Genomic DNA, 13,800 nt, shown 5'->3' with positions numbered 1-13,800 from the left:
TGACATGATACTGAAATTAAAAAAAAAAAAAGAATATAATTCTTGTTCAGTTGGACATAAAATATCAATAGAGCTAAGACTTCAATTTAGCCTTATAAACATAGGCAACTACATTAAGCCTAAACGTCTAATTCTCTATGACCAGAAATATCTGTTAAACTGTTTTATGTCCTTTTCTAAACAGAAAAATTTCAAAGCCAATCTACAGTTGTTTCCAAAACTGGTATGGCTGATGTTAGGAATCCAAATGAGTGTAATATGGTATTTTCCTGAGGGACACACAACAAATTTTTGCTAAAACAGTAATGCCTTAAGAATGACTATACCTTCTGTAGAAAATATTGGTTTTACAAAGTTCTTTCAACCAGATGCCACACAACTTCTCCTCAACTCTCTTCTGTTACGATCCCCTCAATCACAGTGGATACATATAGTAAGAATCCTTCAAATGTCTACTAGAGGAATATAATCTCCACAGACTGAATTCTCAGCAGTATACTGTAATTAAAATCTCTTTTATAAATCAAAAATAAAACCAAACCAAACAAAAACGTGCAGCTGCTCTGCAGCATGAACCCAATAGTGCAGATGGTGTCAATAACCAAGGAGGACCCTCAATGGTTTAGCAACAGTGACTGCCTAAAGACCATGAGGAGTTTCCTCTTTCCTATATCAATAACTTTATAGATGCTTCACTCTATCATTTCCACAGAACAAAAAAGATAGTATGAAATGAGTATACCCTAAGCTTTAAGAGGTAAAAAGCAAGTTTTTCAATGAATGCTATAATTCAAATTCCTAAATATGTAGTTAAACTTACGATAAAAAGCAGCAGGATAAGCACTGAGCTCTCATAAGTACTTTGCATGCCACGTGAATGTTCTCATATGAAAACTGTGACCTTTGTACCAAATTATCTACAAGGAGGCTTGCAACTCATAAATTCTGAAACCACGATCATTAAGTGTGTGCCCATATTTGAGGGTATCCTCAAATTCCTCCTTTTAACAAATATTAACTGAGCATCTTCTAAGCACAAAAGCCCTATCCTAAATGCTGTAGGGAGGAGCTTGACCTTTAAGGAGCACTGAATTAAGAAGTGAAGTTAAGACATAGAAGAAAATAGGTTCACAAAAAAGTCTTTAATGTTTGTTGAATGATATAGAGTAGAAGGTGACAAAGACCATAAGAAAGATATTTAAGTTATGGGATTTCAAAAAGATGAAAGGAGGAAATTCTAGTTGTGAGGGTTAGAAAAGGCCAACAGGTAAAGTAACATTTAAGCTGAGCTATGAAAAATTTTCTTATCCTTTCTGAATATGTGTGTGTTTACGTATTATACATATATTATTCAGCATGGACATGAATAAATATTAAAGCAGCGCAATGTCAATGGAACAGTGCAGAACAGAGACAATGTCAAACCATAGAAATCAGCATTTGGCAGTAGATTTGCCTCCAAAGTATACTCACTGTGGGTTATAAACAACTTCAGCTTGCTTCATTTCATTATATAACTAACATACGGAATAGGGAACCAACTCTGTAATTTTAAATGTTTAAAAGTAATTCACAAAATAGATGACCTATGGATAACTAAAATTTAACTCAAAGAAGTTAATTGCAACATTTTCAGAACCTCTCAAAGCCAAGTATGTGTGCGTCCTTAGGGACATAACTTTGCTATTTCCATTCACCTCTAAGAGGTTTTCATATTTTCATAATTCATGGCACTTTATCATTTCTAGCTCCAAATTATTATGCACTGAAATATCATTTTAGTTTTAAAAGATAAATTACTTTGACAATTCACAATCATTAGATAGAATTTTTTGAAGATATGCAGGTAATTGTAATAGTGTCAGATATAATTTTTAAACTGCAGATTACCACTACAGTTTTAAATAATTTTTTATCACGTTATTTGGAGCATTTGTTTCCACATATTTTAAGCTTTTTTTTCTGTTTTAAATTTCTCCTTACTGTATAAAAGTAATTCATCCCAGAACATAAAATCATGTGGCTAGTGAATACATACTTTTCCAGAATACATCTAAATTCAAATACAAACATGACCACTATATTACTGACACAGTATTGATACCTAAATCAGTAAATGGATTGTATAGTCACACTGAAGTTGCTGGTAAAACTCTTCAACTATATTTTATGCTCCTTGAGGTAAAAATACTGTCTATTTAAAAATTTTTCCACCACTGCAGCTACATGATAGGCACCCAATAAATACAGGTCAAATTGATAAATGGATGAATATATTTTAAATTTTTACTAAAGTATCTATAATGTTGTTTTACTTGTCTAATTACAAATACACTGAGGGTAATTATTAGAGGGGTTCTTGTTATTATTTTGTAAAACATGCTCAATACTTTAAAGATAATGGGAAGAATTGATAATATGAGTGCAAAACTCTTTATGACTTCTATATCATCATAAAATCAGAGTTGCAAGTAATTAGAACTAATCAAGTCCAGTTTTTTTCCTGATGAATTAGTCCAACCCCTGTTTGAATATAGGACAGGACATCCACTATAGTTCTAGCTTCAGGATACTGTTCTAGAAAAACCCATTCTACGGTGGAATACTCTAAATGTTACAAAGGTCTTACCCACAGTGAACAAAATATGCCTTTGTCTCTTCATCCTTTGAGCCAAATTTTTTATTTCCTCCTTTCTTGTTTCAACTACAAGTAACTGTACCCCCATGTCTAAATCAAAATACTTTTAAGAATTTGAAGACAATTATCATGACTACTCAGAGTCTTTGCATTTTTCAGGTTAAACATTCCTTCGTTAATATGACATAGTGTCTACCCCTTTCTTCAAGATGGTAGCCCTCCTCATATATGGCATTTCAATGATCTCAAATGGAGAACTGAAAACAAACATTCCGGATTTTCTCCTACGAGAGCAAAATACAAGGGTATTTAATTGAATCACATGAAATTGCCAACACTCAACCATTTTGAGCTACAAAAATGACAATTTAATATAGCTCAACATAATAGCATTATCTTCTTTAATGTAAGCATTGCACATCCATCAATGCATCCTCAGATTGCATTAGCTTTTCAGCAGCTATGCAACACCACACCATCATATTAGGTTTGAGGCCAAGTAAATCCCACAGGTCATTTTCCCATCAACTGTTGGGCTTGTACAATGAATTTTACAGAATATTATAATGCAAGAATTTACTTACCTGCCACTTACTAGTTTTGTTATTCTTAAAAATGTATTTTGATCTCTTAGAGAATCAAGGTAGCCTTAATCATATAGTGTTCACTATGTGCCAGTCATGGTCCAGTGGTTAAAGTTTAATCCTCATAACTACTGTGTGAGCTAGAATCATTAGCATAATTCCCCACATTTCAGATGAGGAAACAGTCACTAAGAGGTCAAGTGTACTCCCTTAACCACTGTATACCATACTGGCTCTCAATATAAAGAAATTGACTTTCTCAAATGATTTGGTGGGGATTTAATAATATATACAGTGTATTTCATTTTTTTCACTCCTTTCCTTGATCCAACTAGTTCAATTAGATGCTATATACAATGGATTTTACCTACAAAATGCTGTCTCTGCATCTGACACTTCCTTTTCTATTCTTCCAGACTATTCTCTAGTTCTTAACACTTTTAATTTTTTTGAAATGCTATCTATTGAAATTGCCTCTTAACTGGTATCTCCCCATCTTCGTCCATCTTTTCCCTATCCACTCTATATAATTCTGGGTCCTATTTCTCATCATATTCTCAATTTCTACTTTGTTTTTATACCAATTTTGCATATTATTCCCTCTTACACATTCTACCCCTTCGAAGAGGAAAAAATAAATAAGTAAAATATTCTCTTTTCTGATTTATTTTAATATTATGCCACTTTACCTAAATAGTAGGCCTCTTCTCTTACTTGTTTTTCATTCAAAGTCAAGCTGAAGAAAATATGAATAAAGACCCAAAGATCAATTTATAGAATTTCTTTCTGTTAATAAAACCAGAATGTGAAGTTGGGGTCAGATAAGGATTCTGCAAATTAGGAACTATGTAGCCAAATGGCCTGGGTTGAAATCCCCATTCTATTATTTACAACTGGCTAACTTTGGTCAAGTCACTTAAGCTTTCTGTTCTTTAATTTCCTCATGTGTAAAATAAGGATGCTAATGGCATCTACCTCTTAAGGTTGTTGTGCAAACTAAATTAGTCAGTATTCTAAAGGGTTCAGAACAATAGTCATTATTATTATGAAAAACACTGTAAATTAAATAAGAAACTTACATCTCATTGCTTAGGCAATAAGAAAGCCTCATCTTTAAGGATTTTCATTGGCCAAGATGCCTGGTCCTATACATTATGGATATTTATCTCAGTTCCTTTAACAGTCCCTCAAGCAATGTTGTTTTCTAGACACTCCTGGTAAATGCTCATCTCCATCAGGCCTTTTGCCTATGGTCAGTCAACAGTTCCACTAGATTGTCCCAGGCCTCTGAGAAAGGTAATCTAAAGTGAATGACAAGAGTCAGCATGTCTCTTAGGAAAATAATCAAAGGAATAATTGGACAGAGTAACATGAGAGAGAGTGGCATGGACTCAGGAGAATGTTGTAACAAAGGAGACAAAGAATAGCATGTGTCTGAATAAAGGAGGTGGCTCATCTGAGTTTATGAATGAAATTTTATATCACTGGATAACTAATTAAATAAGAAAGGTGTAGGAGAGAGAGTCAAGGATAGCTGCAAAACTTTGATATTTTGGCTGATGATGCCACTAGCTACAAGTGGAGCAAAGAAGAAGCAGGCATAGGGTAAGGGTGATGAATTTACATTTGGATATGTAGAGTTTAAGATAAATATTGAATAACCATATGGAAATGTACATAAGCAATTAGATATGAGAAACTGGTGTTCAGTGTCCCACTGACCCATTATCAGTACAGACTACTGTTGAATTGGTTTAGTCTCCCATGTTTGAGAATAAATTATAATGATCTAATTCTCACCTTCCATCTCACAGTTGACATACCTTGGTAAAATGGCTGGCTGCAAAGCAATCTGTGACAACAAATAGCACAAGTATCACTAGGGAAATCTCGCCAGAAACTGTAACCTCATTAAAACAATGCACTAACTTCCTGGGATAACCAGCAACCACAAACAGATGGAAATACCTTTTATTTTAATATGCTCCCCTCCCCTCCAATGATCACCTTTGCATTTGAATGCAGAGATACTCTAGAAAATAAGTTAACTAAAGTAATAATTCTAACAATGATAGGCCAAGATAGCAGAGTAGAAAGGCCCTGAGCTCACCTCCTCTCACAAGCACACTAAAATTACAACTATTTGCAGAATGATCAATGAAAAACACTGGAACCTATCAGAAAGGATTTTCTACAACTAAAGACATAAGAAGGAACCACAAAAGATGGGTAGGAGGCGCAGATTCATGAAATAGTCAAGTTCCATACCTCCAGTTGGCAATTCACAAACTGGAGAATAATTACACTGCAAAGCTTCTCCCATAGGAATGAGAGTTCTGAGCACCATATCGGGCTCATAAGCCCAGGGTTCCTATATCAGAAAGATGAGTCCCCAGAGCATTTGGTTTTGAAGGCCAGAGGGGCTTAATTTTGGGAGACCCACAGGAATGGGGGGAATAGAGATTTCACTATTAAAGGGTGAACATGAAATCTCACATGGTCTGGAACCCTGGGCAAAAGCAGTACTTTGATAGGAGCCTGTGCCAGAACTACCTGCTGGTGTTCTCCAGAGAGGAAGGAGGCAACTGCAGCTCACCCCAGGGACAAAGACTCTGATGGCAGCCATTCCTGTAAGCTCCTTCTACCATATGGACAGTGGTGCTGGTGGGTGCCATTGTGGAAGCCTCCTTCTAGCTCACTGACACCAAGACCTGGCCCCACCCAACAGCCTGTAGACACCAGTGCTAGGATGCCTAAGGCCAAGCAACTACCTGGGCAGGAACAAAGCCCCACAAATCCACAGACAGACTGCCTAAAAACCTCCTAAGCACACAGCAGCCTCTAAGACATGCTCCTGCTCACCAGAGGACCCAGGATCCAGCTCCACCCACCAGTGGGCAGAATCCACTGAGACCTGGCTCTGCCCTCCAGGAAGGCTTCTCTAGCCTCTGGACCAGCCTCACCCACCAGGAGGCAGACATCAGATGCAAGAAAACCATAATGCCACAGCCTGAAACCCAGCCTGCCCACAGCGGGACAGACACTGCCCTGACACCCTGTGGGCTCTGGCCCTGGCCACTAGCAGGCCAACACGAGCTTCAGAACACTCCAGACCCTGTACCCAACTGTGTCAGGAACCAGCCCCTGCAACATGACATCAGCTCTGGGATCCCTGGGCCCTGCAACTAGATTCCAGGATTTGTCTGGCACTAACCCTAGGACCTGGCATCACCAACCACTGTACTGGCAACAGCCCCAGAGTCTTCTGGATCCTGACTCCACGCACCAGTGAGCCAGCACTTATCCCACAGCCCCCTTGGGTCCTCCAGCCCTACCAACCAGCAGCTGTCAGCCTCTGCACAATGCAAGGCATTGCAACCAACTGAACTAAGAGCCAAACAAACCAACCAGACCACCACATACAGCCCACTAGAAAAGAAGGACCCACACAGCCCTCTTAGGGGAAACCCTTAGAGCAAACATGTTGGGTGACAAAAAAGGAACGTGCTGCTGGGACACATAGGACATCTGTTACAGAAGGCCACTTCTCCAAGGTCAGGAAACATAACTAAACTTCAAGTACATGAAAATACAAACAGCACCTCATGAAAAATGAGGCAATAGAGGTACATGTAGCAGATGAGGAAACAAGATAAAACCCCAGAAGAAGAACTAAATGAGGTAGAGATAGGCAATCTATCCAAGGAAGAGTTCAGGTAATGATGTTAAAGATGATCAAAGACCCCAGAAGAAAGACATTCCATCTGAAAGCAACAGAATACAAGTTGCAAATGGAACATTCTTTTCAAGTGCACATGGAACATTCTCCAGGACAGATCACATGCTAGGCCACAAAACAAATTTAAGGAAATTTAAGAAATTGAAATAATATCAAACATCTTTCCAACCACAATGCTATGAGACTAGAAATCAGCTACAAGAGAAAAACTGCAAAAAACACAAACACGTGGAGACTAAACAATATACTACTAAACAACCAATGGATCACTGAAGAAATCAAAGAGGAAATCAAAAAATACCTAGAGACAACTGAACACAAAAACATTTTGATCCAAAACCTATGGGACACAGCAAAAGCAGTTCTTAGAGGGAAGTCTACAGCAATACAAGCTCATGTCAGGATATAAGAAAAAGTTCAAACAATTTAATCTTATCCCTAAAGAAACTGGAGAAAGAAGAACAAATAAAACTCAAAATTATTAGAAGGAAAGAAATTATAAAAATCAGAGCAAAAATAAATGACACAGAGACTAAAAAAAAAAAAAATAGAAAAAAATCAGTTAAACTAAAAGCTGATTCTTTGAAAAGATGAACAAAATTGATAAACCTTTAGTCTAACCTAATAAGAAAAAAAAAGGGAGAAGGCCCAAATCATTAAAATCAGAAATGAAAAAGGAGAAGTTACAACTGATACCATAGAAATAAGAAAGATCATAAGAAGACTACTACAAACAACTATATGCCAATAAAATGGAAACCTAGAATAAGTGGACAAATACTTAAAAACATACAATCTCCTAATACTGAACCAGGGAGAAATAGAATATATGAACAGACCAAATACCAGTACTGAAATTGAATCAGTAATTAAAATACTCCCAAAGAACAAAAGTCCAGGACGAGATGACTTCACAGGTTAATACTACCAAACATCTACAGAAGAGTTAACACCTATTCTTCTAAAACTATTTCAAAAAAATAGCAAAGACAGGAAGATTTCTGAAATCATTCTATGAGGCCAGCATCATCCTGATACCAATACCAGACAAAAATACCACAAAAAAAGAAAATTACAAGCCAATATCACTGATGAACATAGATGCAAAAATCCTCCAAAGAATACTAGCAAAATAACTCCAACAATACATCAAAGGATCACACAACATGATCAATGGGATTTATCCCAGGGATGCGAGGATTTTTCATTATCTGCAAATCAATCAGTCTGATACACCACATTAATAAACTAAAGAATAAAACCATATGATCATGTCAATAAATGCAGAAAAGGCTTTTGACAAAATTCAACATCCATTTATTATAACTCTCTAGAATGTGAGCAGAAAGGAGACATACCTCAACATAATAAAGGCCACATATGAAAAACCCACAGCTAATATCATACTCAACAGTATAAATCTATAAGAATTTCCTCTATGACAAGGCTGCCCACTCTCACCAGTTTTATTCAACATTGTATTGGAAGTCCTATACATAGCGATTACACAAGAAAAATAATAATAAAAGAAATCCAAATTGGTAAGGAAGAAGTAAAACTGTCACTGTTTGCAGTTGAAATGATACTATCCACAGGAAAACCTAAAACAGCCACCATAAAACTAGTAGAGCTCATCAATGAATTTGGTAATTTTGCAGGATACAAAAATAATATACAGAAATCTGTTGCATTTCTGTATACTATCAATGAAATATCAGGAAGATAAGTTAAGGAAACAATCCCATTTATCATTGCATCAATAAGAATAAAATAACTAGGAATAAACCTACCTGAGGAGGCAAAAGACCTGTATCCTGAAAACTGTAAGATGCTGATGAAAGAAACTGAAGATGACACAAACAGATGGAAAGGTATACCATGTTCTTGGACTGGAAGATGTGAGATATAAATATATATATACACACACACACATATATATACAAAATGGCATATTAGCCATAAAAAGAATGAAATTTTACATTTGCAACAACATGAATGGACTTGGAGTGTATTATGCTAAGTGAAATAAGACAGAGAATGACAAACAATGGATGATATCATTTATATATGGAATCTAAAAAATACAACAATCTAGTGAGTATAACAAAAAGGAAACAGACTCACAGATATAAAGAACAAAACTAGTGGTTCCCAATGGGGAGAGGAAAGGGGGTAGGGGCAATACAGGTGTAGGGGACTAAGAGGTGAAAACTATTATGTATAAAGTAAGCTACAAAGATATACTATACAACACAGGGGATATAGCCAATACTTTATAATAACTATAAATGGAGTACAACCCTTAAAATTTGTGAATCAGTATATTGTACACCTGAAACATAATATTACACATCAACTATACTGCAACAAAAATAAATAAATAAATAAAATTATTTATGGTGAAAAAATGTAATTCTGCCTCCTTGCTCTTACTCCATTACACAAAGTATTTGTATTAGGAAACTGAGTTTCTACATTATTTTCAAATAACAAGTTATTAACTGTCAAAAAGCAGGTGATAATTGATATCACTTTTAAAACGCTTTAAAGCAATATTTTATAAAATCAGCAGTTGACCTAAAAAAGTGAGAATAAACCCACAAACTTCAATTATGTAAGAATTGGATCACATTAAATTTATGTAAGACTGAGGAAAATAAAAATTCAAGGCTAGATTATTCCACAGAAAGATCATAAATGAGCTAAACATTAAGGATTATTAAGAACAAAACACAAAGATTGCTTTCATCAAATTAAAATGAAATAAAATAAAAAAGAAATTCAATCTTTGGGTTGAAGGACTTCCCTGGTGATGCAGAGGTTGAGAATCTTCCTGCCAATGCAGGGGACACGGGTTCGAGCCCTGGTCCGGGAAGATCTCACAAACCACGGAGCAACTAAGCCTGTGCCCCACAACTACTGAGCCTGAGCTCTAGAGCCTGCAAGCCACAACTACTGAGCCCACGTGCCACAACTACGGAAGCCTGCATGCCTAGAGCCCATGCTCCACAACAAGAGAAGCCACCACAATGAGAAGCCCATGCACCACAACGAAGAGTAGCCCCTGCTCGCCACAACTAGAGAAAGTCTGGGAGCAGAAACAAAGACCCAATGCAGCCAAAAATAAATAAATAAAAATAAATAAATCTATAAGAAAATTACTAAAATAACTAAAACCAGGAAAGTATCATCTTGATCACATTATAACTTATACCATGTCTTCCAGCACAATTTATTTAAATTCAAATTCTTACCTCTCTCCATTCTTTATTTCCAACTCCTTGTACATACAAGACACAAACTACAAAAGATGAAAAAATAAATATATCTAAACGTTTTTTATAAATATCAGATATAAATGTATCCAAGTTATTTTTCAGCTGTACAAAAGCTATATTAAAATTAGTTCCTAGTTCCTAGGCTTACTCTGGTATGAAAATTGCTAATAAATCATCACATGATGAAATTTTTTTATAAAAAAGCAAGAAACAATGTCAGGTCTTTAGAACTTAGCATGTATAGAGCTAGGCATAAAAAAAAATAACAATTATTTGCTAATGTCTTCAATTGCATTATGCTACAGATATAGATAAAAAAAATTTTAAACTAAGGTTAAACAGTTTGAAATATTTCAGTATGTTACCAGTCATAAGTCAAGCTCTTCCTAGGATACTTACAATGCTCAAAACCATCATAGGAAGGATATCTGGAGCAAATCATATGCCACATTTAATATTTGCAACTCCTATCCTCAATGTTTGTAAACAAGTAAGAAATCCAATGAACCACAAAAGGAAGTCGCAAACAAGGGAGATTAAGAGTTTGGGGTAAAGATTAACGGACAAAAATATCCCACCCACTTGTCAGTGGGTCCCAGGAATTTTTAATAGCCACAAATTTTAATGCCTTTTCTCCAGTGACTACCTCAAGAATTCTTCTGTCAACTGACAAAACCTCTCTCCTGTAATTAAACCACACAGGTTCACACATTTGTAGAGATGGAGAGCTGCTGGATATCAGCTTCTAAATATTACAAGACTTGGAATCACTACTTGATTTATACATTATTTCTGTTGTTTTCTAATTTAAACTGTCTTTTATTTTACAATTTATCTCCAATTTTCAATATATATAATTAGGAATCAAAAACTTCAGCTCATTCAAGATATTATATAATTCACTTGGTTGTACATGCCTTTATATACTGCATTTATTCACAAAAAAAGGAAAATGATTACTCTGACTTGATCATAAAATTATGGCCCATTACAGTTCTCTTTCAAAGATAATTTCTACCATATGGCCATACAATGAGGTTTACTTTCAAAGTGAACTGTCCTACATTGCAGTCATCTGCATTGTCATCTTATTCTCAAAACGCTAAGCAATTCCCTCTCTTTAGCCAGAGTACTGCCCAGGTAGATGAGAATGCAGGGCCTGAGACTATATTCCATCTTGCTTTCTAGGCTTTAAAACAAATATTTAAATAAGAACTATGATTTTCATATAACTTTTTGCAAAATCAAGTAAAATAAGTAGACTATTTCAAAAAGCAAGTAATAGATACTTACTTGGATCAGATTTAGAAAATGTGTCTCTGTCAAGAAGATTTCTGTTGAATAAAAGAGAAAATATTATATGAATATAATACCAAAATATTTATATAAATATAAATGTATATATACATGAATGATGACTTGAAAGTTCCAAAAGTTAAATTTGTGCTTCATAGTTATCCTCCATTAATTGGTAATAATTTATAATAACTAAATTACATTTTTATGTTTAATACTTGTAATAAAAATCTCATGTTTACCCTGTTGTATTGTTCCACCAGGACTACCACTCATGTGCATTTATCTGTACCGTGCTTGTTATTTGAAAGGGCTTTTTTCATATCAACCTGATACCCTTTCATATTTCAGGTTCTTAAAAGTTACTCCTTCTATGGAATCACTATACACTGAGAAAATAAAAACACAGTCAACAGAACAGCACAGACCAAAAAAAAAAAAAAAAAAAAAAATGGGACTATGCCTTCAAATATTCCCAGAAAGAAACTATCAGACATGTTTATATTTAGAATTAAGTCAAAGACCAGTAGTCAGAAATCATATTAAAATAATCCTTCTGTCCCCTAAGCAGACACTATGACTCCAGCAATGACTGGCAAACAGTAAATTTAAAACATTTCCATTTGAGAATATACTATGTTATATATTTATAAAGGTAGCTCTCCAGTCACATGGAAATTCTCCAGCCTTTCCTATGTGTCTAGTTTTGCTCATTAAGTGTCCTAAAAAATGTAATTCAGCTCTTTCTTTCAGAGTTCATAAAAGTCAAGGAGAGATGACAGTGTAAATATTTCAGTGTGCTTGGGACTCAAAAACTATGTTATACACATTTAAAAACAAATAATGTGATTTTGGTGCCTTATTTATCTAAAAAAATAAATAAAAACCCTACAATCTTTAACCACAATACAAAATAATGGATTTCTATCAACAATAAAGATAAATATTCTTAATCATAGACTTTACTTGCCACATTATTTCTTCTAGCCATTATGATCCATAACATACAGTAGGTAAGGTCAAAAACAAACAAACAAACAAAAAACCTTAGATCCTTTATAATATGAGGGGGAAAAAACTCCATAAACTCTTCATAACTTAGTCCCTGAACTTTGCAATTTAGTTTTCCCATTGCTATTTGACAATAAATTTCAGCTATAATTTGATCATATAAATAAAATAGAATAAACCATCTCTGACTAGATTTAATTCCCCAAAGACTACTATACTCAAAGTTATATGATTTTAAAAGTTTGTAAAAGGCAAATATTCTTACATGATAAGGATCACTGCAAAAGACCAGTGATTATCAAAATGCATCATAAAGTTAGGACTGATGACAGGAATGCAAGATTTTTTCCTCCCTAATATCCCATTAGAAACAAAGCACTTTCACATTAAGTTAAAAGAGAGGTATTAAAAAAAAAAAAAAAAAAAAAAAAGAGAGGTATTATTGTGAAGGCTATTGTATAAAAAAAAGAAAATAAGCTGAGGCTCAGAGAAACTGAGTAAATGAATAAGAGCATACAGCCCAGTACAGAATATTCCAATGAAGTCAACCTTTTGAATCTGATTTCCCTGTTCTTTACAAAATGCTACATTGTCTGGAGAAGTCAGGGAGAAACAACTTGTTTTCCTGACTGTTGGAAATGTAGAAGGCCTCCCATTATACCTATTCGTTGAGCCACTAGAGTATGACATAAAATAAATTCTTGTTTATAGACTAATGTGAAGAGACATGCCGCCTATGCTATGAACAAAGAGAACTAGGATAGGAGGCCAAACATAACTGTACTTAGTCACAGAAAAATATCTTTGTTTTCTATATAAAGCACTTAAAAAACACACACACACACCACCCCTCACCAGCTTTTATATAGGAAGGTTACTCTTCCCTCCATGAGGTTGTCTTTTGCTTGAGTTAGGATGCCTTTAACATTATGCCTACAATTTTATAATGGAATGTTGAACTTGAACATTATAAAAATCCTGAACAGGTCTTTCTATTCTATAAACCTTGATGTAGCTAAAACAAGGAAGAGAGCAAACTCCTGAAAAGAAATTATGGAGAAATACAGTGCATTAGTCAGAAAACTTACCTGAAGAAATAACCTAATCAAAAATTTAATCTGTGAATTGCATGAGTTGTTCTAGTAACCACTCATCTCAAATTCCAATTAAAATGTCTGGACTTAAGAGTATGATTGAAATATCATAACTAAAACTAAAGCACAATCAGTTAAACTCTAACCTGTATGAAGAAGT

The 13,800-nt window shown here is 34.8% G+C and overlaps 1 protein-coding gene across 1 annotated transcript in view; it reads right to left on the bottom strand.

Annotated features, from left to right (window-relative positions):
• Positions 1-13,800, bottom strand: part of CPNE8 (copine 8) — a 294,950-nt gene that overhangs the window by 220,129 nt on the left and 61,021 nt on the right. The window contains exons 2-3 of the mRNA XM_057557551.1: positions 11,533-11,573; positions 10,216-10,262 (exon numbers count right to left, since the gene is read on the bottom strand). Coding sequence (XP_057413534.1) covers positions 10,216-10,262; positions 11,533-11,573 — 88 coding nt within the window. The remainder of the gene's footprint in view (positions 1-10,215; positions 10,263-11,532; positions 11,574-13,800) is intronic.

The sequence above is a fragment of the Balaenoptera acutorostrata genome, chromosome 11, assembly GCF_949987535.1.
Source record: "Balaenoptera acutorostrata chromosome 11, mBalAcu1.1, whole genome shotgun sequence".
NCBI classification, from domain to species: Eukaryota; Metazoa; Chordata; class Mammalia; order Artiodactyla; family Balaenopteridae; genus Balaenoptera; species Balaenoptera acutorostrata.
The sequence above is the reverse complement of the archived record's forward strand: the minus strand, read 5'-3'. Positions and strand labels throughout refer to the sequence as shown.